The sequence below is a fragment of the Lynx rufus genome, unplaced genomic scaffold (assembly GCF_022079265.1).
Source record: "Lynx rufus isolate CCGP_SWC_20201006 ecotype Redwood Valley unplaced genomic scaffold, mLynRuf1.p SCAF_4, whole genome shotgun sequence".
Lineage (NCBI taxonomy): Eukaryota > Metazoa > Chordata > Mammalia > Carnivora > Felidae > Lynx > Lynx rufus.
In genome coordinates, this window is record NW_025814856.1 from 12,465,571 (window position 1) to 12,480,562 (window position 14,992).

At 58.6% G+C, this 14,992-nt stretch overlaps 1 protein-coding gene across 2 annotated transcripts in view; it reads left to right on the plus strand.

The window, feature by feature from the left end:
• Positions 1-14,992, plus strand: part of SLC27A1 (solute carrier family 27 member 1) — a 31,258-nt gene that overhangs the window by 13,722 nt on the left and 2,544 nt on the right. The window contains exons 2-11 of one of the 2 annotated variants that reach the window (XM_047095298.1): positions 5,334-5,728; positions 5,855-6,016; positions 6,114-6,183; positions 6,892-6,983; positions 7,053-7,162; positions 12,045-12,254; positions 13,442-13,568; positions 13,657-13,794; positions 13,867-14,031; positions 14,423-14,569. In XM_047095298.1, the coding sequence (XP_046951254.1) occupies positions 5,334-5,728; positions 5,855-6,016; positions 6,114-6,183; positions 6,892-6,983; positions 7,053-7,162; positions 12,045-12,254; positions 13,442-13,568; positions 13,657-13,794; positions 13,867-14,031; positions 14,423-14,569 (1,616 nt within the window). Of the gene's footprint in view, positions 1-5,333; positions 5,729-5,854; positions 6,017-6,113; positions 6,184-6,891; positions 6,984-7,052; positions 7,163-12,044; positions 12,255-13,441; positions 13,569-13,656; positions 14,032-14,422; positions 14,570-14,992 lie in introns of both variants that reach the window. The other variant, XM_047095297.1, reaches the window with a different exon arrangement.

A 14,992-nucleotide genomic window follows, 5' to 3' on the forward strand; every position in this document is an offset into this window, starting at 1 on the left:
AGATCATGACCGGAGCCAAAACCAAGAGCCCAACTGAGTGAGTCATCCAGGCGCCCCTCCTTCCCATTCTTTAACATGTAGCACAAATGTCGCTTCCTCAAAGTGGTCTCCCCACCCCCCCCCCCGCCCTTCCTGTGGATAAAGCTTTTGATCACATCATCCTGTTTCCTTTTTAGGAAACTTAGCATAAAACTATCATTGGATTGGGGCACCTGGGAGGCTCAGTTGGTTGAGTGTCCCACTCTTGATTTCCGCTCCGGTCATAATCTCACGGTTCGTGAGTTTGAGCCCCGCGTCGGGCTCTGTGCTGACAGCGCGAAGTCTGCTTGGGATCCTCTCTCTCTGCCCCTCCCCCCGCTCTCTCTCAAAAATAAATAATAAAACAGTAAAAACAAACTATCATCGGTTTTCTTCGCTTTTTCCTCGGTTATGAGTTCCCTTCCCCTCCTTAGATTGTAAACCCCATTTGGACAGTGATCACGCCCACTTTAGTCACCTGGGTGTCCCTGTCCCTGTCGTGATGTCCAGCACGTGGTGGTGCTCCGTGGAGGGATGGTGCACGAGTGGATCAGCCCCTCCAGGGAGCTAAACTCTCGAAGGAGGTTTTTGGCTGCGAGTAGCGTGAATCTCAACTAGGAGTGGCATTGGCAGTAAAGAACAGTTACAACCACATGTAACATGGAGTTTTGACATGAGATGGCTTCAGGTTGGTCAGTTCCCAGTGCAGCGTGTTGTCATTGACCCAGGTTCCTTCGGTCTTTATGCTCTTTCATCCTTGCTGCAAAGGCTTGGCATCTCCAGCCGGGTACCCTCATGCTCTCATGCTGCCTGCTGTGGTTCCAGCCATCACATGCCAGTGACAGCTTCTCTGGGTAGAGGAAAGGGAACACGGGACTGCCATGTCCCATGGTGCAGGGATTGTGGGAAAGGGGCTGATGTGTTGCAGGGAGGTGTATGGGCCGGGCAATGTTGGAGTTCAAGGAGCCAAGGGGGTCAGCAGACAGAGCCAGATTTCCAGGGCTTTGAACACTGAGCAGAGGAGTATCCTGAGCAAAGACCCTGCAAAGGCCCTTTTTCCACATGTGGTCACGTTCACAAGTTCTGGGGGCCAGGAATTGGGTCTATCTTTTGAGGACCACCATTCACCCCATTATGCAGGGAGTGGGGCCTGGCCCAGAGCAGACCCAGGAAACCACGAAGAGCTGACTAGGGCCCGGGTCCCGTTGTGTGCTGGTGGGGGCCAGGCCGGGCTGGTGAGATGGTCAGATTCTGGCCACTGTCATTTGTTCCATCCATCCCCAAGGACCTCCTGGGAGCCACACCCCATCTGGGCTTGGGGGGACGCCATGTTCACCGTGACCTGCTGTGAACGTGCCAGATACTTCTCCCGTCCTCTGGAGCCCACAGCCTAGTGAGGGAAGAGAATAACCGAGAAGGAAACGATGAAACATCAGACAGTGACCGGAAGGATCGAACATGTAGGGGCGAGGCGGGGATAGCGAGGGACTCCTTGAACCAGGGTGCTTAGGGCACCCTGCACAAGTGGGCAGATGAGAGGGGCCACCCTTGCCATGACCTGGGGAACGGAAGAGCACTCAGGTAGAAGAATACTTACAAAGCCCAGAGGCGGGATGTCTCCGGGCAGAGTAACAATGGATCCCTTCTGGTTTAGCCCTTCTTCTTGGTTGGGCACTTAACACACTTCACACCCAATAGGCTGAGAATTGCTGCTCTGGGCCCCACTTCCTGCTTGTAAATAAGGCAGTGGCAGGACTGGCACTTCGTTGAGCTGGATGGAGAACACCTTGGAGGTTGTTGGGTTCAGTCTCCTGATATTCCAAGTAAGGAAACTGAGGCCTGCAGAGAGGTAGGCGGTGGAGCAGGATTTGAACTAAGGCCATGAACTCCAGGCCGCTTTTTCCTCCCTCTGGGCTGCGCTTCTGAGGGCTCCGGGTATCTTCTGAGGGCTCCGGGTATCGCGCGACTTGTGACCAGGTCGCTCCAGTCTCTGCCTCTGTCTCCCCACGTCTCCTCCCCTGTGTTTGTGTGTTCTCTCTTAAAAAGACACCTGGGGGCGCCTGGGTGGCTCAGTCGGTTGAGCGTCCGGCTTCAGCTCAGGTCACGATCTCGGGCTCGGTGCTGATAGCTCAGAGCCTAGAGCCTGCGTGGGATCCTGTTTCTCCCTCTCCCTCTCCCTCTGCCCCTCCCCCACTCACGCTCTGTCTCTGCCTCTCTCAAAAAGTAAATGAACATTTAAAAAAAATTGTTTTTAGGCATTAAAAAAAAAAGACACCTGTCATTGGACTTAGGTCCCGCTGGGGAGCCAGGATGACCTCATCTCATACTTCCCTTAATTACATCTGCAGACACCCTACTTCCAAAGAAGGTCACGGTCTGAGGTTTCCGGTGGACACGAATTTGGGGGGACGCTCTTCAAACAAGTACAGTTGTGCGCAGGCAAAAGAGGCGGGGCTGCATTTGAGTCCGCCCACAGGATATACCAGCATCGTCCTTACGTTCCAGGTCCTGTGCTTCGTCCCGGAACCGTATCCCCGGACACAACAGAGAGGCAAACTGGGTGCTCGCTCTCGTAGAAATTAACAAAAAGTTCAGGAAATCGGTAAAGGAAGATGACGGGTTTAGAGTGTGATGACCGGCTCGGAAGGAGTGAAACAGGGCCTGGGAGTGTATCAGTTACCCGTCAGTTCCATGGCTGTGTAACAAATTACCCCAGAACCTAGAGGCTTAAGACAATGATCAGTATCCTTTCCTGTGACTTCTGTGGGTCAGGAATTCAGATGTCGCCAAGATGTCACCATCTTATCTGCTCTGCTGTGTCTGGAGCCTCAGGTGGAAGATTCAGGATCCGGGGCCAGAATTACCCAAAGCTCTGTTCACTCAGACATGTTGTTAGAACCCCTATACGTGGCCTCTCCATGTGGTCTTGGCCTCCTATCCTTACAACTCAGCGCTGGGTTCCGAGGTCCACTGTCCAGAAAGAGTGTGAGAACATCCGCGTGCCTGGAGGAGAGGTGCTGTCTCTGAGCCCCAGTCGCGGAAATCACACAGCATGACTATCGCCCCATTCTCTTCATTAGAAGCGAGTCCCTGAGTCTGCCCACTCCTGAGGGGTGGGGAAAATAGGACCTGACCTGCCTTTTGAAGGGACGACTGTCAAAGAATTTGCAAGCGTGTTTTCAAACAGCCATATAGTGATCCACGCTGGGCAGGGCTGGGGAGACCTCTCCAGGCAGGGGACATTGGAGCTGAGAGGTAAAGGATGTGTAGGAACCCTGATGGGGAGGGGGGAGGGGCTCTGGGGCAGAATGTTTCAACAGTGGGAACCGCACGGGCAAAGGTCCTGGAACGTTCCCATCTCCCCACAAGATGACTCCTGCCCCTTTGCCATCAGTATCCCTGGCCACCCCAGCCCCCGTCCCCTTCCTCCACCGATCTGACTTCTCACACCTGATCCCGATCAGCTTCGCCTGTGCAAAGTAGGTGCTCAGGTCTGGGGCCCTGAAGAAATCTGGGCCTCTGCACTGGTCGCCAGGGAGGGGCGGGATGCTGGGCTCCAGGGTCAGGGGCTTGAAAGCAGCCCTTCAACCTCTGTTTACTGAGCACCTACTATGTGCCAGGCTCCTGATCAGATGCAGATGTCGCTTCCCCTGGTTACCTCCCCTGGTGACGTGGTGGCCATCCTCCTGGAGTGCCGGCCTGAGTTCGCGGGGCTGTGGCTGGGCCTGGCCAAGGCGGGTGTGGAAGCCACACTGCTCGATGTTAACCTGCGGCGGGAACAGGGGCTTCGATGAGCAGGGCTCTCCGATTAGGGGTGTTCATCTACCTGGAGGCCGTCGTCACCCTGAGAGTAACAGGGCGGGCACCCAGAGGGAACCGGTTGGGGAGCAGCCTCCTCACAGCTGTCCCTATGCCTGCGCCCCTTCTCAGTGTGGCCTTGCCCTGAGACCGTGCTCACGTGTGGCGGCCTCTCCTCTCACCGAAGATCTTGCCAGGCTCAGGCTGCTCTCGTGGGCTGTGGGGTTCAGGCCCGGCCCGGGAGCTCCAGACGCCTCTCTCTCCCTCCAAGACTGTCCTGTGGGATTGCTTGTGGCAGGCTCACTGCGCTCCAGGAGAGTGGGGCCTTGATCTGTCTCCGCTGCTGTCTCTCCAGGCCCTAGAGCAAAGCAGACAGAAGTTCCTGTCACCTAGAGCAGAAAGAGATAGCCCAGGGGCAAGATGGTAGGTCTGGCATTTGACAATATAAGTCCTGTGTTGATAAGCGCAACAAAGCAGGGACCAGAGAGGGGGAGACAGGGGGGTGGTCAGTAACAGATGGGTGTCATTTGAGCCACGACCTAAGGGAAGTGGGGGAGGAGCCGCGTGGATGTTGGCAGAAGAGTGGTCCAGGCAGGGGGCATAGCGCATGCAAAGGCCCTGGGGTGGGAGCATGCCAGGTGGTGTCTTCCGGGAAACAGCAAGAAGGGCCCTGTGGCTGGAGTGAGTGAGCAAGGGGTAGGAAAAGGAGAAGGAGCGGAAGGAAGATGGAGGGGGAGAAGGGTTAGGTCTGGGTTACCGCTGGGTCTGTCTCGCCCATCGTGGACCTGGCACCCAGTAGGTGCTCATCATTTGGGAGGTGAGTGGAAGAATCTGCCTTTGTGTTGGCCGCTACCTCGAGTTCCAGGTTGGGAGACACGAACACAGTCCGGCCTCTTTGTGAATGGACCTAGTACGTACCGGGCATGCGGCCGGTGCGGATGTGACTTCCCCGGGGGGCTCACGACCCAGGGGCGGGGGGAACAGACCCATGACCGAGTGGCTCCGCACAGGGGCTTTGGTGGGGGAGCACAGAGGATGGGGAGGTTTCCCAAGGTGAACAAGAGAGCATTCCCTGAGCCCAGCCGGTGTCTGCCCCAGCCTGGCCCCGTTTGGGGGACTCTCCGCTTTGATGGGGGAGCAGTGGGCGCAGGGCAGGGGCCGAGCCCCGGAAGGCTTCCTGGAGGAGATGACGAGGACCCCAGGCTCGGGTGGGTGGAGCGTGAGGAGTCCAGGCTGCAGGTGCTCGTGGGGACTGCGGGAGGCTCTGGACGTCCCAGAAGAGAGAAACAAGGATGGTCTGTGGTACTTGCGCGTTGCCTGGTCAACAGCCCTTCTCACGCTCTCAGTCCCCCGAGAGACCCAGCAACCAAAGCGTCCTTATCGAAGCTTCGCCGTCCTCGGAGGTGCAGGGACCTTTCCCTCTGCTTTCTCCAGATGGAGATGCTGAGGCTTGGGGAGGTCTCCTGGAGGCCGGGCGGGGCACCCAGTGACGCCGGCTCCTCCCTTCCCCCTCCCAGCGGCCTCTCTGTGCTGATCCGCGTGCGCCTGGAGCTGCGGCGGCACCAGCGTGCCCGCCACACCATCCCACGGATCTTCCAGGTGGTGGCACAGAGGCAGCCTGACCGCCTGGCGCTGGTGGACGCGGGCAGCGGCGTGTGCTGGACCTTTGCGCAGCTGGACGCCTACTCCAATGCCGTGGCCAACCTCTTCTGCCGGCTGGGCTTCACTCCAGGTGACGTGGTGGCCATCCTCCTGGAGGGCCGGCCCGAGTTCGTGGGGCTGTGGCTGGGCCTGGCCAAGGCGGGCGTGGAAGCCGCGCTGCTCAATGTGAACCTGCGGCGGGAGCCCCTGGCCTTCTGCCTGGGCACCTCGGGTGCCAAGGCGCTCATCTTCGGAGGGGAGCTGGCAGCAGGTGAGGCCGGGCGCAGCTGGCATCCTGAGGGGGGGGGTGCCTGGGGCCTTCCGGGGGGCGGGGGCGGCGAGATGGCGTGGTACATCCCAGGCCGCCCTTGACCGTGACGTCTGTTCTGGGCTACAGCGGTGGCCGAGGTGAGCGGACAGCTGGGGAAGAGTCTGCTCAAGTTCTGCTCTGGAGAACTGGGGCCTGAGGGCATCCTGCCGGACGCCCGACTCCTGGACCCGTTGCTGAAGGAGGCCTCCACCGCCCCCCTGGCACAGCCCCCTGACAAGGGAATGGATGGTGAGGCTGGCACGGGACACCCGCCTTCCTTCCGCTGCCAGTGCCCCCCGCCCCCCACCCCCTCATCCTCGGACCCCAACACATGCGTCTCCTGCAGATCGACTCTTCTACATCTACACGTCGGGGACCACGGGGCTGCCCAAGGCCGCCATTGTAGTGCACAGCAGGTGAGGGGGGCCCGTGGGCATCACCCCCGCTTTGGAGAGTGACTCCCGCTCGCCTCTACGGCCGACCCCTTCCCTCCGCTCTTGTTGGGATCTTGGGGACATTTCTGTCTTCACCCCGCGGAAGACGCACGGCCCATCTCAGGACACTGCCGCTCCGTCCGCGGGAGGGTCTCAAATCCTAAACCAGACCGCCCCCCCCCCCCCGTGCCGGACTTCCCTGTACCTGCCTTGGCCCTCAGAGTAAAATCCATGCCCGCGTTGCGCGCCCCCTGCCAATTCTCATTTTCCTCCTCTCCACCCCTCCCTCGTGCCCTCTCAGCTCATTATGCTTCCTCAACTCGGCCAGGGCCCTTCTGCCCTCCGGGCCCTTGCACAGGCTGCGCTCTCCACCAGGGCGCTCTTTAGCTCAGCCCCCATAGCCCTTTCTCACCAGATCTCAGCTCGTGTGTCACCTCCCCACACCTCTCTGGCTGTCGCCTCCGTGTCCCTGCTCTCTTGTATTCCTCCTGGCACCTAGCCCCACCGGCAAGGCAATTACGTCAATTACGGGGCTGCAGGTTCGTCTCCCGCCCAGCCCCGCTGTGAGCTGGGCTGGCTCTGCCTGGGTCCCTGCTGTGTCCCCTCCCCCGCCAAAGATTACCCCCACTCCCATACCTTGGAGGACATAAGCCCCAGCCCCTGCACTCCCTGCCCCCACCCCCCCCGCAGGTACTACCGCATCGCAGCCTTCGGCCACTACGCCTACAGCATGCAGGTGGCAGACGTGCTCTATGACTGCCTGCCCCTGTACCACACGGCAGGTACTGTGGGCAGGCCGGGCGGGGGTGGGGCAGGGACTGGGGACCCCTCACCGAGCCCGCCCTCTGCAGGCAACATCATGGGCGTGGGGCAGTGTCTCCTCTACGGGCTGACGGTGGTCCTCCGCAAGAAGTTCTCAGCCAGCCGCTTCTGGGATGACTGCGTCAAGTACAACTGCACGGTCAGGCCCCGCCCCTCCCGCGCGCTGCCCCGCCCTCCACCTGCAGGTCCTCCGCTGTGGGGCAGCCACTCCCCCGACCCCCTGTTCTCCAGGGCCCGGAGGGGGACAGGAAGGTGGCCCGTGCTTCTTGAGCACGTGCTCCGTGTCAGCCCCAGGCTAACCTTACTTCGACATGCAAACTCCATGGAATCTTAGGACTGCTTGAGAGTGGGCAGAGGCATCGCAGAGTCCATTGTGCAGGTGGGGAAATTGAGGCCTGTAACGCATCTGGAATTGGGGCCAGGCTGCCTGAGTTCTCTAACGCGCTGCCCTGGGCCCCAGCAGCCTTCCCTGCTGGTGGCTGCAGGAAATGAGGCCTGTGGGTGCAGTCACCGCCCTGCGCTGGTTAAGGCCACAAGGTGTGGGGCTCAGGTGGGGTGAGGACATCCACAGTCCTGTAGAAAATGAGGGGGGGTGGCGCTAGGACCCGGTCCTCCCTCTCTTCTCCCCTCCGCGTTGAGAGGAAACCAGGCTTCAGATTTCAGTGTCCTGATGAAAATAGAAATACAGGTGCTATTACCTGCCTCCAGGAAGAAGGGGTGAGGAGAGGAGAGAATGGGATGTGTCCAGGGACTGGCAAGTTGGCAGGTGCCCACCTCACCTTGGATGGGTGGGGCCCAGAGAGGTTAGGCCAGCTGCCCAGGTCACACAGCTAGGCAGGGTGGGGACTCTGGGTTGGCATCTTGTGAATACAGATCACCCCCCACCGCTTTCTGAAAGTTCCAGTGACAGTGCTTTGCTTTGGGGAAAGACCTACATCAGTACCTGATTTCACTAAGGAGGATTTTCTCTTTTGCACCTGTCACTGGCCCCAGGGGCCTTCAAACACCCCATCCTGCCCCCTCTAGCCCCACCCACATCCCTCCTTCAGCATCATTGTGAAACAACCCCCAGAGAGCAGTGTGTTTCCTACATCGATGTTTCTGGAAAACCTCTGAAAGATGAGGACTGTTTTGCTTTTGAGGCAAAATTTGTATGAAATAAACCTTTTTTTTAATTTTTTTTTTTAACATTTATTCATTTTTGAGACAGGGAGAGACAGAGCATGAACAGGGGAGGGTCAGAGAAAGAGGGAGACACAGAATTTGAAACAGGCTCCAGGCTCTGAGCTGTCAGCACAGAGCCCGACGCGGGGCTCGAACTCACAGACCGCGAGATCATGACCTGAGCCGAAGTCGGACGTCCAACCGACTGAGCCACCCAGGCGCCCCGAAATAAACCATTTTTAAAGCGGACAGTTAGTGACCCTTAGTGCATTCACCATGTTGTGTAACCATCACCTCTAATTCCAGAACATTTCCATCACGCCCGAAGGAAAACCCGGTATCAGCAGTCATTCCCCAGCCCCGTTCCCCGCCCCCCCCCCCCCCCCCCCCCCGTGCCTGGGGTAGCCACTAATTTGCTCTCTATCTTTATGGATTTGCCTGTCCTGGACCTTTCTTGTAAGTGGGATCAGATACTGTGTGGCTTTTTGTGTCTGGTGAGGGCTGTTTCTAGAACAAAAGACGTGAAAGCAGGGTCTCCAAGAGATATTTGCACACAAAGGTTCACAGCAGCACTATTTACAAGGGCTGAAACATGGAAGCCAACGGGGCTGCCGGAGGGGGAGGGGGTGGGGACCCAGCGTCCAGTGGGGACAGAGTCTCAGTTCTCCAAGAGGAAAGGAGTTCCTGTAGATGGTGATGGCTGGCTCCCAGTGTGAATGTACTTAATACTACCGAGCTGTGCACTTAAAAGTGCTTCAGATGGTCAATTTTAGGTATACGTGAATACAACAAGAAAAGAAAAAAAACCCTGTAAGCTCAGCACTGCCATCACAGCCAGAAAGTGACAGTGACCCCCGCAGTGTCATCAGGAATCCCGGCAGCAGCTCAATCCCCAGGGACTCGCCTTGTCAAAAAGGTGGTCTTTCCCCTGTTTCTAGAATGCGGACAAAATCCGTTTTTAGAGGAGACCCACGCATTTCCACCGTCGATGTGTCTCATGGGAATCCGTTCATCTGTAGGAACCTCTTGTTTCTTTTTTTTCCCCCATCTTGTGTGTATTTACTGAAGAAAGGAAGTTGCTTCTCCTGTAGTGTTTTCCCGATCTGGAGACAGTGTCTCTTAACGTGTTCCTCTGTCCCTGGCATTTCCTGTCCATTGGGAGTTGTTGGGTCCAGCACAGTGTTTCTCCACCGTGATGCTTGGGATATTTGGGGCTGGATCAGTCTCTGCTCTGGGGGCCATCCTGTGCACTGCAGGATATTGACAGGCATTCCTGACCTGACATCACTAGAGGCCAAGAGCATCCCACGCATCCCCCCCACCCCCAGTCGTGACCGTTCAAAATGCATCCAGATGTTGCCAAGTGTTCTGGGGGGACAGAATTGCCTGTGGTTGAGAACTCCTGGTCTAGATATTTGATCAGCTTCAAGTTCAACTTTTTTGGCAAGGATTCCTTGTCAGTGGTGCTGTGCCCTCCCACTGGGAGGCCCATGGTGTCAGGTGGTCCCCCTCTTTGTCCTTGACATGCCGTGCTGCATCGGGCATCATTCACCATCTCTGGACCCTTGGTAGTCTGTTTCTAAGAAGGGGAATTTCTGTGTCTAAAAGAAGGTACGTGCTAAACACTGAGGGGCTCTTTAAGGAATAGAGGACGGAATCCTCAGAGGTCAAGGACTCAGAGGTTTAACAAGGACATTGACAAAACAAGTGCATGCATTTGGGTTCGGAAATCCCATCCCTTGGCTGTTGGACAGGGAAACTGCTTGGCTGCTGTTTACTTGCAGCGGTGGCCCCAGGCCCAAACAACAGTCCATCCGTCCTCAGGGGAGGCAGCGGGCTGTCATTTAGAGCCCCACTTCCGGGGCTCCTGGGTGGCTCAGCTGGTTAAGCATTCGATTTCGGCTCGTGTCATGATCTCCCTGTTCGTGGGTTCGAGCCTCGCGTCGGGCTCTGCACTGACAGCTCGGAGCCTGGAGCCTGCTTCGGATTCTGTGTCTCCCTCTGTCTCTGCCCCTCCCCTGCTCACGCTCTGTCTCTGTCTCTGTCTCTCTCTCAAAAATAAATAAACATTAGAACCCCACTTTCTTCGCTGTGTAGCAACAGACGGGCAGGGGACAGGTGACTCCACCCCTCCTCATCCCTGGGGGGGCTGAATGTGTGGTGCCTGTGTCTCTCCCTGCCCACTGGGGTGAGTGGGCACCCTGACGCGGGGGGAGTTGTAGCAGGGTCCCTGGTCGATGATCTGCTCCCAGCCTCTATCTAGGTGCCCCCGTGCAGGCTGGAGGTGTTGGCATAGGCCATCTGATGTCTGCCTCTCTGAGCTGACCTGAGTTGTCTTCCCTTCAGCCCTGGGTCTGTCCCGGGGTCCAGGCAGAGGTAAAGATCAGCTGTTTGCTTTCAGCGTGACACAGACTCAGGGCCATGGTTGGGGGTTGGGGGGACGGTGTCATTGTCTCCCTCCGCTGCCTCAGTCGTGGCTGGGTTGTCCCTCCCCTGGCCTGAAGAGGACAGCTGAGAGCTGGACAGCTTCAGGCACGACCTGATCCAGGAGGTGCTCTGTCTGTGTCCATTTCTGTTTTTCTCTTTCCTAGGTGTGCAGCTTCCTTCTTAGCCCTGTTCCTTCTGGCAGGTTTTCAGCAGCTCAGGTAGCAACAGTCTGGGGCTGATTCTCATTGGCCTAATTCTGGTCATGTGCTCACCCTTGAACCAATTACTAGCTGGGGACGGACTGGGCTGGTTGGCCCCGCTGTGTCTTAGGTTGGCGTGGGCTGGGCCCCCGGCAAAAGCACTGACCTGAGCCTAGGGACCGAGGGAGAGAACTCCCCACCTTCAGGCTCTGACCTTGCCCCATCCTGGGCTTGCCTCGTGTCCAGCAGCTGATGATCTTGGACAGGCCGTTTCCCTCTGTGAATCTCATGCCTTCCTGTCCCGCGTGGAGTGTTGGGAGAATTGAACGGATGAGCTCTGTGTTTGGCGGTAGAATACTCAGCACATGTGTTTATTCATCAGGGATTCAACAAGCACTGTGCAGGGAATGCCTCTCCGCGGCAGTGATATTTGGCCCAAACCCTGGGGACCCAGATGCATCCCTGGGGAAGGATTTTCGCTCCAGGCAGCGGGCACAGCATGTGCAAAGGCCCTGAGGAGGAGCCCTGTGTGGCACAGGGTGTTGGTGCGAAAGGGAAGGAGGGAGGCAGTGAGGGCGGGGGGGGGGGGGGGGAGCGAAGGGAATTGACCACTGGCAGAAATTTGGACTTTATCCTGTTGGTGAGGGGACGCTGTGAACACTTTGGAGCTGTAATGATCAACTTGGCGCTTCATCCTGAGCGTGTAACTGTTTCGTTCATACTCCGGCGGCGATGCCCAGATTCAAATCAAGCACTATCACTTACCAGCTTTGGTCCGGTTACTTACTGTCTGTGACCCCTAGTAAAGTTGCTGGTGGTGGTGATGGGGGTAATCCTTAGGAAGTCAAACCTCAGATAAGGACTTGAAGGCACCTGGGGTATCTGGGAGATGACTCACCCCCACCCCCCCCCACCCCCGGGGGTGGACCCTTGAGACGGGGAGGGAAGGAGCCCTGCGGAGGGGGGGCGGGGCGCTGAGGTTCGGGTCAGAGAGGCAGTGTGGGGATGGACGGAGCGCGGAGGGGCATGGGGGACGCTGACCGCATCCTCTCGGCCCCTGCCCCTGGCGTGGATTCGGGCGAGGGGCAGGCGTAAACGGCCTGGGCTGTTTTGTTACCATCGCCCTTTAAGAGCGCTTTGTTCCCAGCGCCCAGGTTGGAGGGGTGGCTCCGGGGCTGGGGCCCAGCGTGGCCGCCCAACCCTCGCTTCCCCCCCCTCTCCCGCCCCCAGGTGGTCCAGTACATCGGGGAGATCTGCCGCTACCTGCTGAAGCAGCCGGTGCGCGAGGCCGAGGGGCGGCACCGCGTGCGCCTGGCCGTGGGCAACGGGCTGCGGCCCGCCATCTGGGAGGAGTTCACCGAGCGCTTCGGCGTGCGCCAGATCGGCGAGTTCTATGGAGCCACCGAGTGTAACTGCAGCATCGCCAACGTGGACGGGAAGGTGGGCGGCGGTGGGGCGGCGCGGGGCAGGCTCTGACCTTCCGGGATCGCTGCTACCTCTGCCTCCCCGGCCCCGCGTTCTCCCAGAGCAGCCTGATCCGCTGGGAGGGCCCGGCCAGGCGGCACAGGGCAGGGGAGGTGGCGGGGCGGGAGGGGCGCCTGGGACTGCCAGGGCGCGCGGGGGGTCCCTCTTCCGGCATGCACAGTTGGTGGCTTGACGGTGCCCCTGAATTCAAGTCCTCGGTGAGGCCATGTGTGCCTTGGGCAAAGGGCTCAGCCTTTTCTGTTTGCACCTGTGGAGGTGGCCAGGGGAGAGCGGGACTCTGGGGGATCCAGGGGCCAGGGTTGGGGTGCCCATCCCCTCCTACCGGGTAAGTCACTCAGACTCCTTGGGCCTTGGCTTCCTCCTCTGTACGTGGGGAGGACAGCCCACTGGGCCTGTTCTAATCACCCAACGTAATCACGAGCTCAGCGCGGCACCCCCAGGTTGCAAGCTCTCTGCGGTTGCTTTTATGATTCGCAGTTAATGTTTCCGTCCTGCCTTAGCAGGACCCTGCTGCCTTATCGAACTCCTCCCATCCTAAGCCAGGCACCGCTAATGAGAATAACAGTAAAGCAAGCACCGGAGGGGCAGTGATTTGTTTGCTGTCTGTCTCTGTTTTGGGTCCTCCGGACCTGAGAACAAGGCACTGCCCCCACCGTGCATGTCTGTCGAAGACACTCTGGGCTGCATTAACACCAGCTGCTGCCGTAACAGACGTACCCAACAGCACACGGCAGCACAGACCCATTAGACAGGGATTTGTGCTCACTGGACTGAGCCAGGCAAGGTGGCATGCAGCGGGGAGCGGGCAGAAGCTCTGCCAGTGTCCCCACGTGGCTCCGGGGTTACCCCAGGCATCCACTTCCTGCCAGCATAGAGGGTTTTAGGGACCAGGAAGTGGTGACCAGTCAGCAGGTCTCCTCACGAGATGATGGCCAAAGGAGGCCGGGGAGATGGGAGGAGGGGCATGAGTCCTGGGAAGGCGGCACTGCCCTCAATGCCCCCTTTTTCGGATCGCCCAAGGCCACAGAGTTCAGGGACACGGCGTGCTAATTCCAGGCCCTGGGGCAGGAGAGGCAAGGTGTCAGTGGGGGGGGACACCATGCCCCACGGGGTCCTCACCGACGTGGCTCGCCCCATCCCAGGTCGGCTCCTGTGGCTTTAACAGCCGTATCTTGCCCCACGTGTACCCCATCCGGCTGGTGAAGGTCAACGAGGACACCATGGAACTATTGCGGGATGCCCAGGGCCTCTGCATCCCGTGTCAGGCCGGTGAGCCAGGCCCTGCCCAGTCCCCTGGGGAGCCGGGGCCCCCGCCCCCTGCCCACCCAGCGCAGCCTGAGGGTGGCCTCCTCTCCAGGGGAGCCTGGCCTCCTCGTGGGCCAGATCAACCAGCAGGACCCGCTGCGTCGCTTCGATGGCTACATCAGCGAGAGCGCCACCAGCAAGAAGATCGCCCACAGTGTCTTCCGCAAGGGCGACAGCGCCTACCTCTCAGGTGCGAAGATCCTGGGGGCTGGCTGTGGGGATGGCGGGCCACCATCTTACCTCTCCTCCTCCCCTCTGCCAGGTGACGTGCTGGTGATGGATGAGCTGGGCTACATGTACTTCCGGGACCGTGGCGGGGACACCTTCCGCTGGCGTGGGGAGAATGTCTCCACTACTGAGGTGGAGGGCGTGCTCAGCCGCCTGCTGGGCCAGACAGATGTGGCTGTGTACGGGGTGGCTGTGCCAGGCAAGCTGGGTTTGTGGGGGTGGTCCTAGGGTATGGCAGCCCCAGAGGAGCCCAACCTGCATGAGCTTGGAGGTACAGGTGCTCTTGGGCAGTGCTCAGCTCGGATAACTGCGCATAGCAACCTGCGTCGGGGCACTGGAGCTGGAGTTACCCCTCCTGGATGATAACCCCTCGGTTTCCTTATCCAGTACATGGGATCGTGAAAGCGACTGTCTCAGAGTTGCAGCGAGTACAGCAAAAGCTCAATAAGAATAATGATTGCTGCTTCAGCAAGCGTTATCTCAGATGGAAGGGACTAGAGATCAGAGACCAGGGGCCTCTGTCTGAGGGTGTATTCAGTCCTGCGGCGGCACAAAAGGTGGGGTGTTCTCAGTGAAACCTCTATCTCCAGGAGTAGAGGGCAAAGCGGGCATGGCGGCCATCGCGGACCCCCACGGCCAGCTGAGCCCCAATGTGCTGTACCAAGAGCTGCAGAAGGTGCTGGCGCCCTATGCCCGGCCCATCTTCCTACGCCTCCTGCCCCAAGTGGACACTACAGGTGCGGCCTCTCGCCTCTCCGTCTGTCCGTCCATCTGTCTTTTGGTTCAACAACCATTTGCTTATTTGTCCTGGTTCAGATCCTTGTGCCAAGTCTGACACGATGGTTCGTGGCCAGCAGGCACGGTGGGCTCACGCAGGGCCTTTCTCTTGTGTTATTAGCATCGTTATTTATTTCCATTCCTCGATCCTACCCCCACTAGGCATTCTGCAGTGTTTGGGGCATTTCTTCCATTTCCTGCATTTTTTCTGGTGACTAGGAACTTTGAGCAAATCATCTTGTTATCTAGGAGGTTTCCTGCTTCTGTAAATTGCCTGTTTGTATCTTTTGCCCATCTTTGTATAGCCTTGCTGTCTTTTTCTTTTCGATTTGTGAGAGTTTCTCCTAATCGTCCAGATGTTAATTCCGTAGCAGTTTCGGACA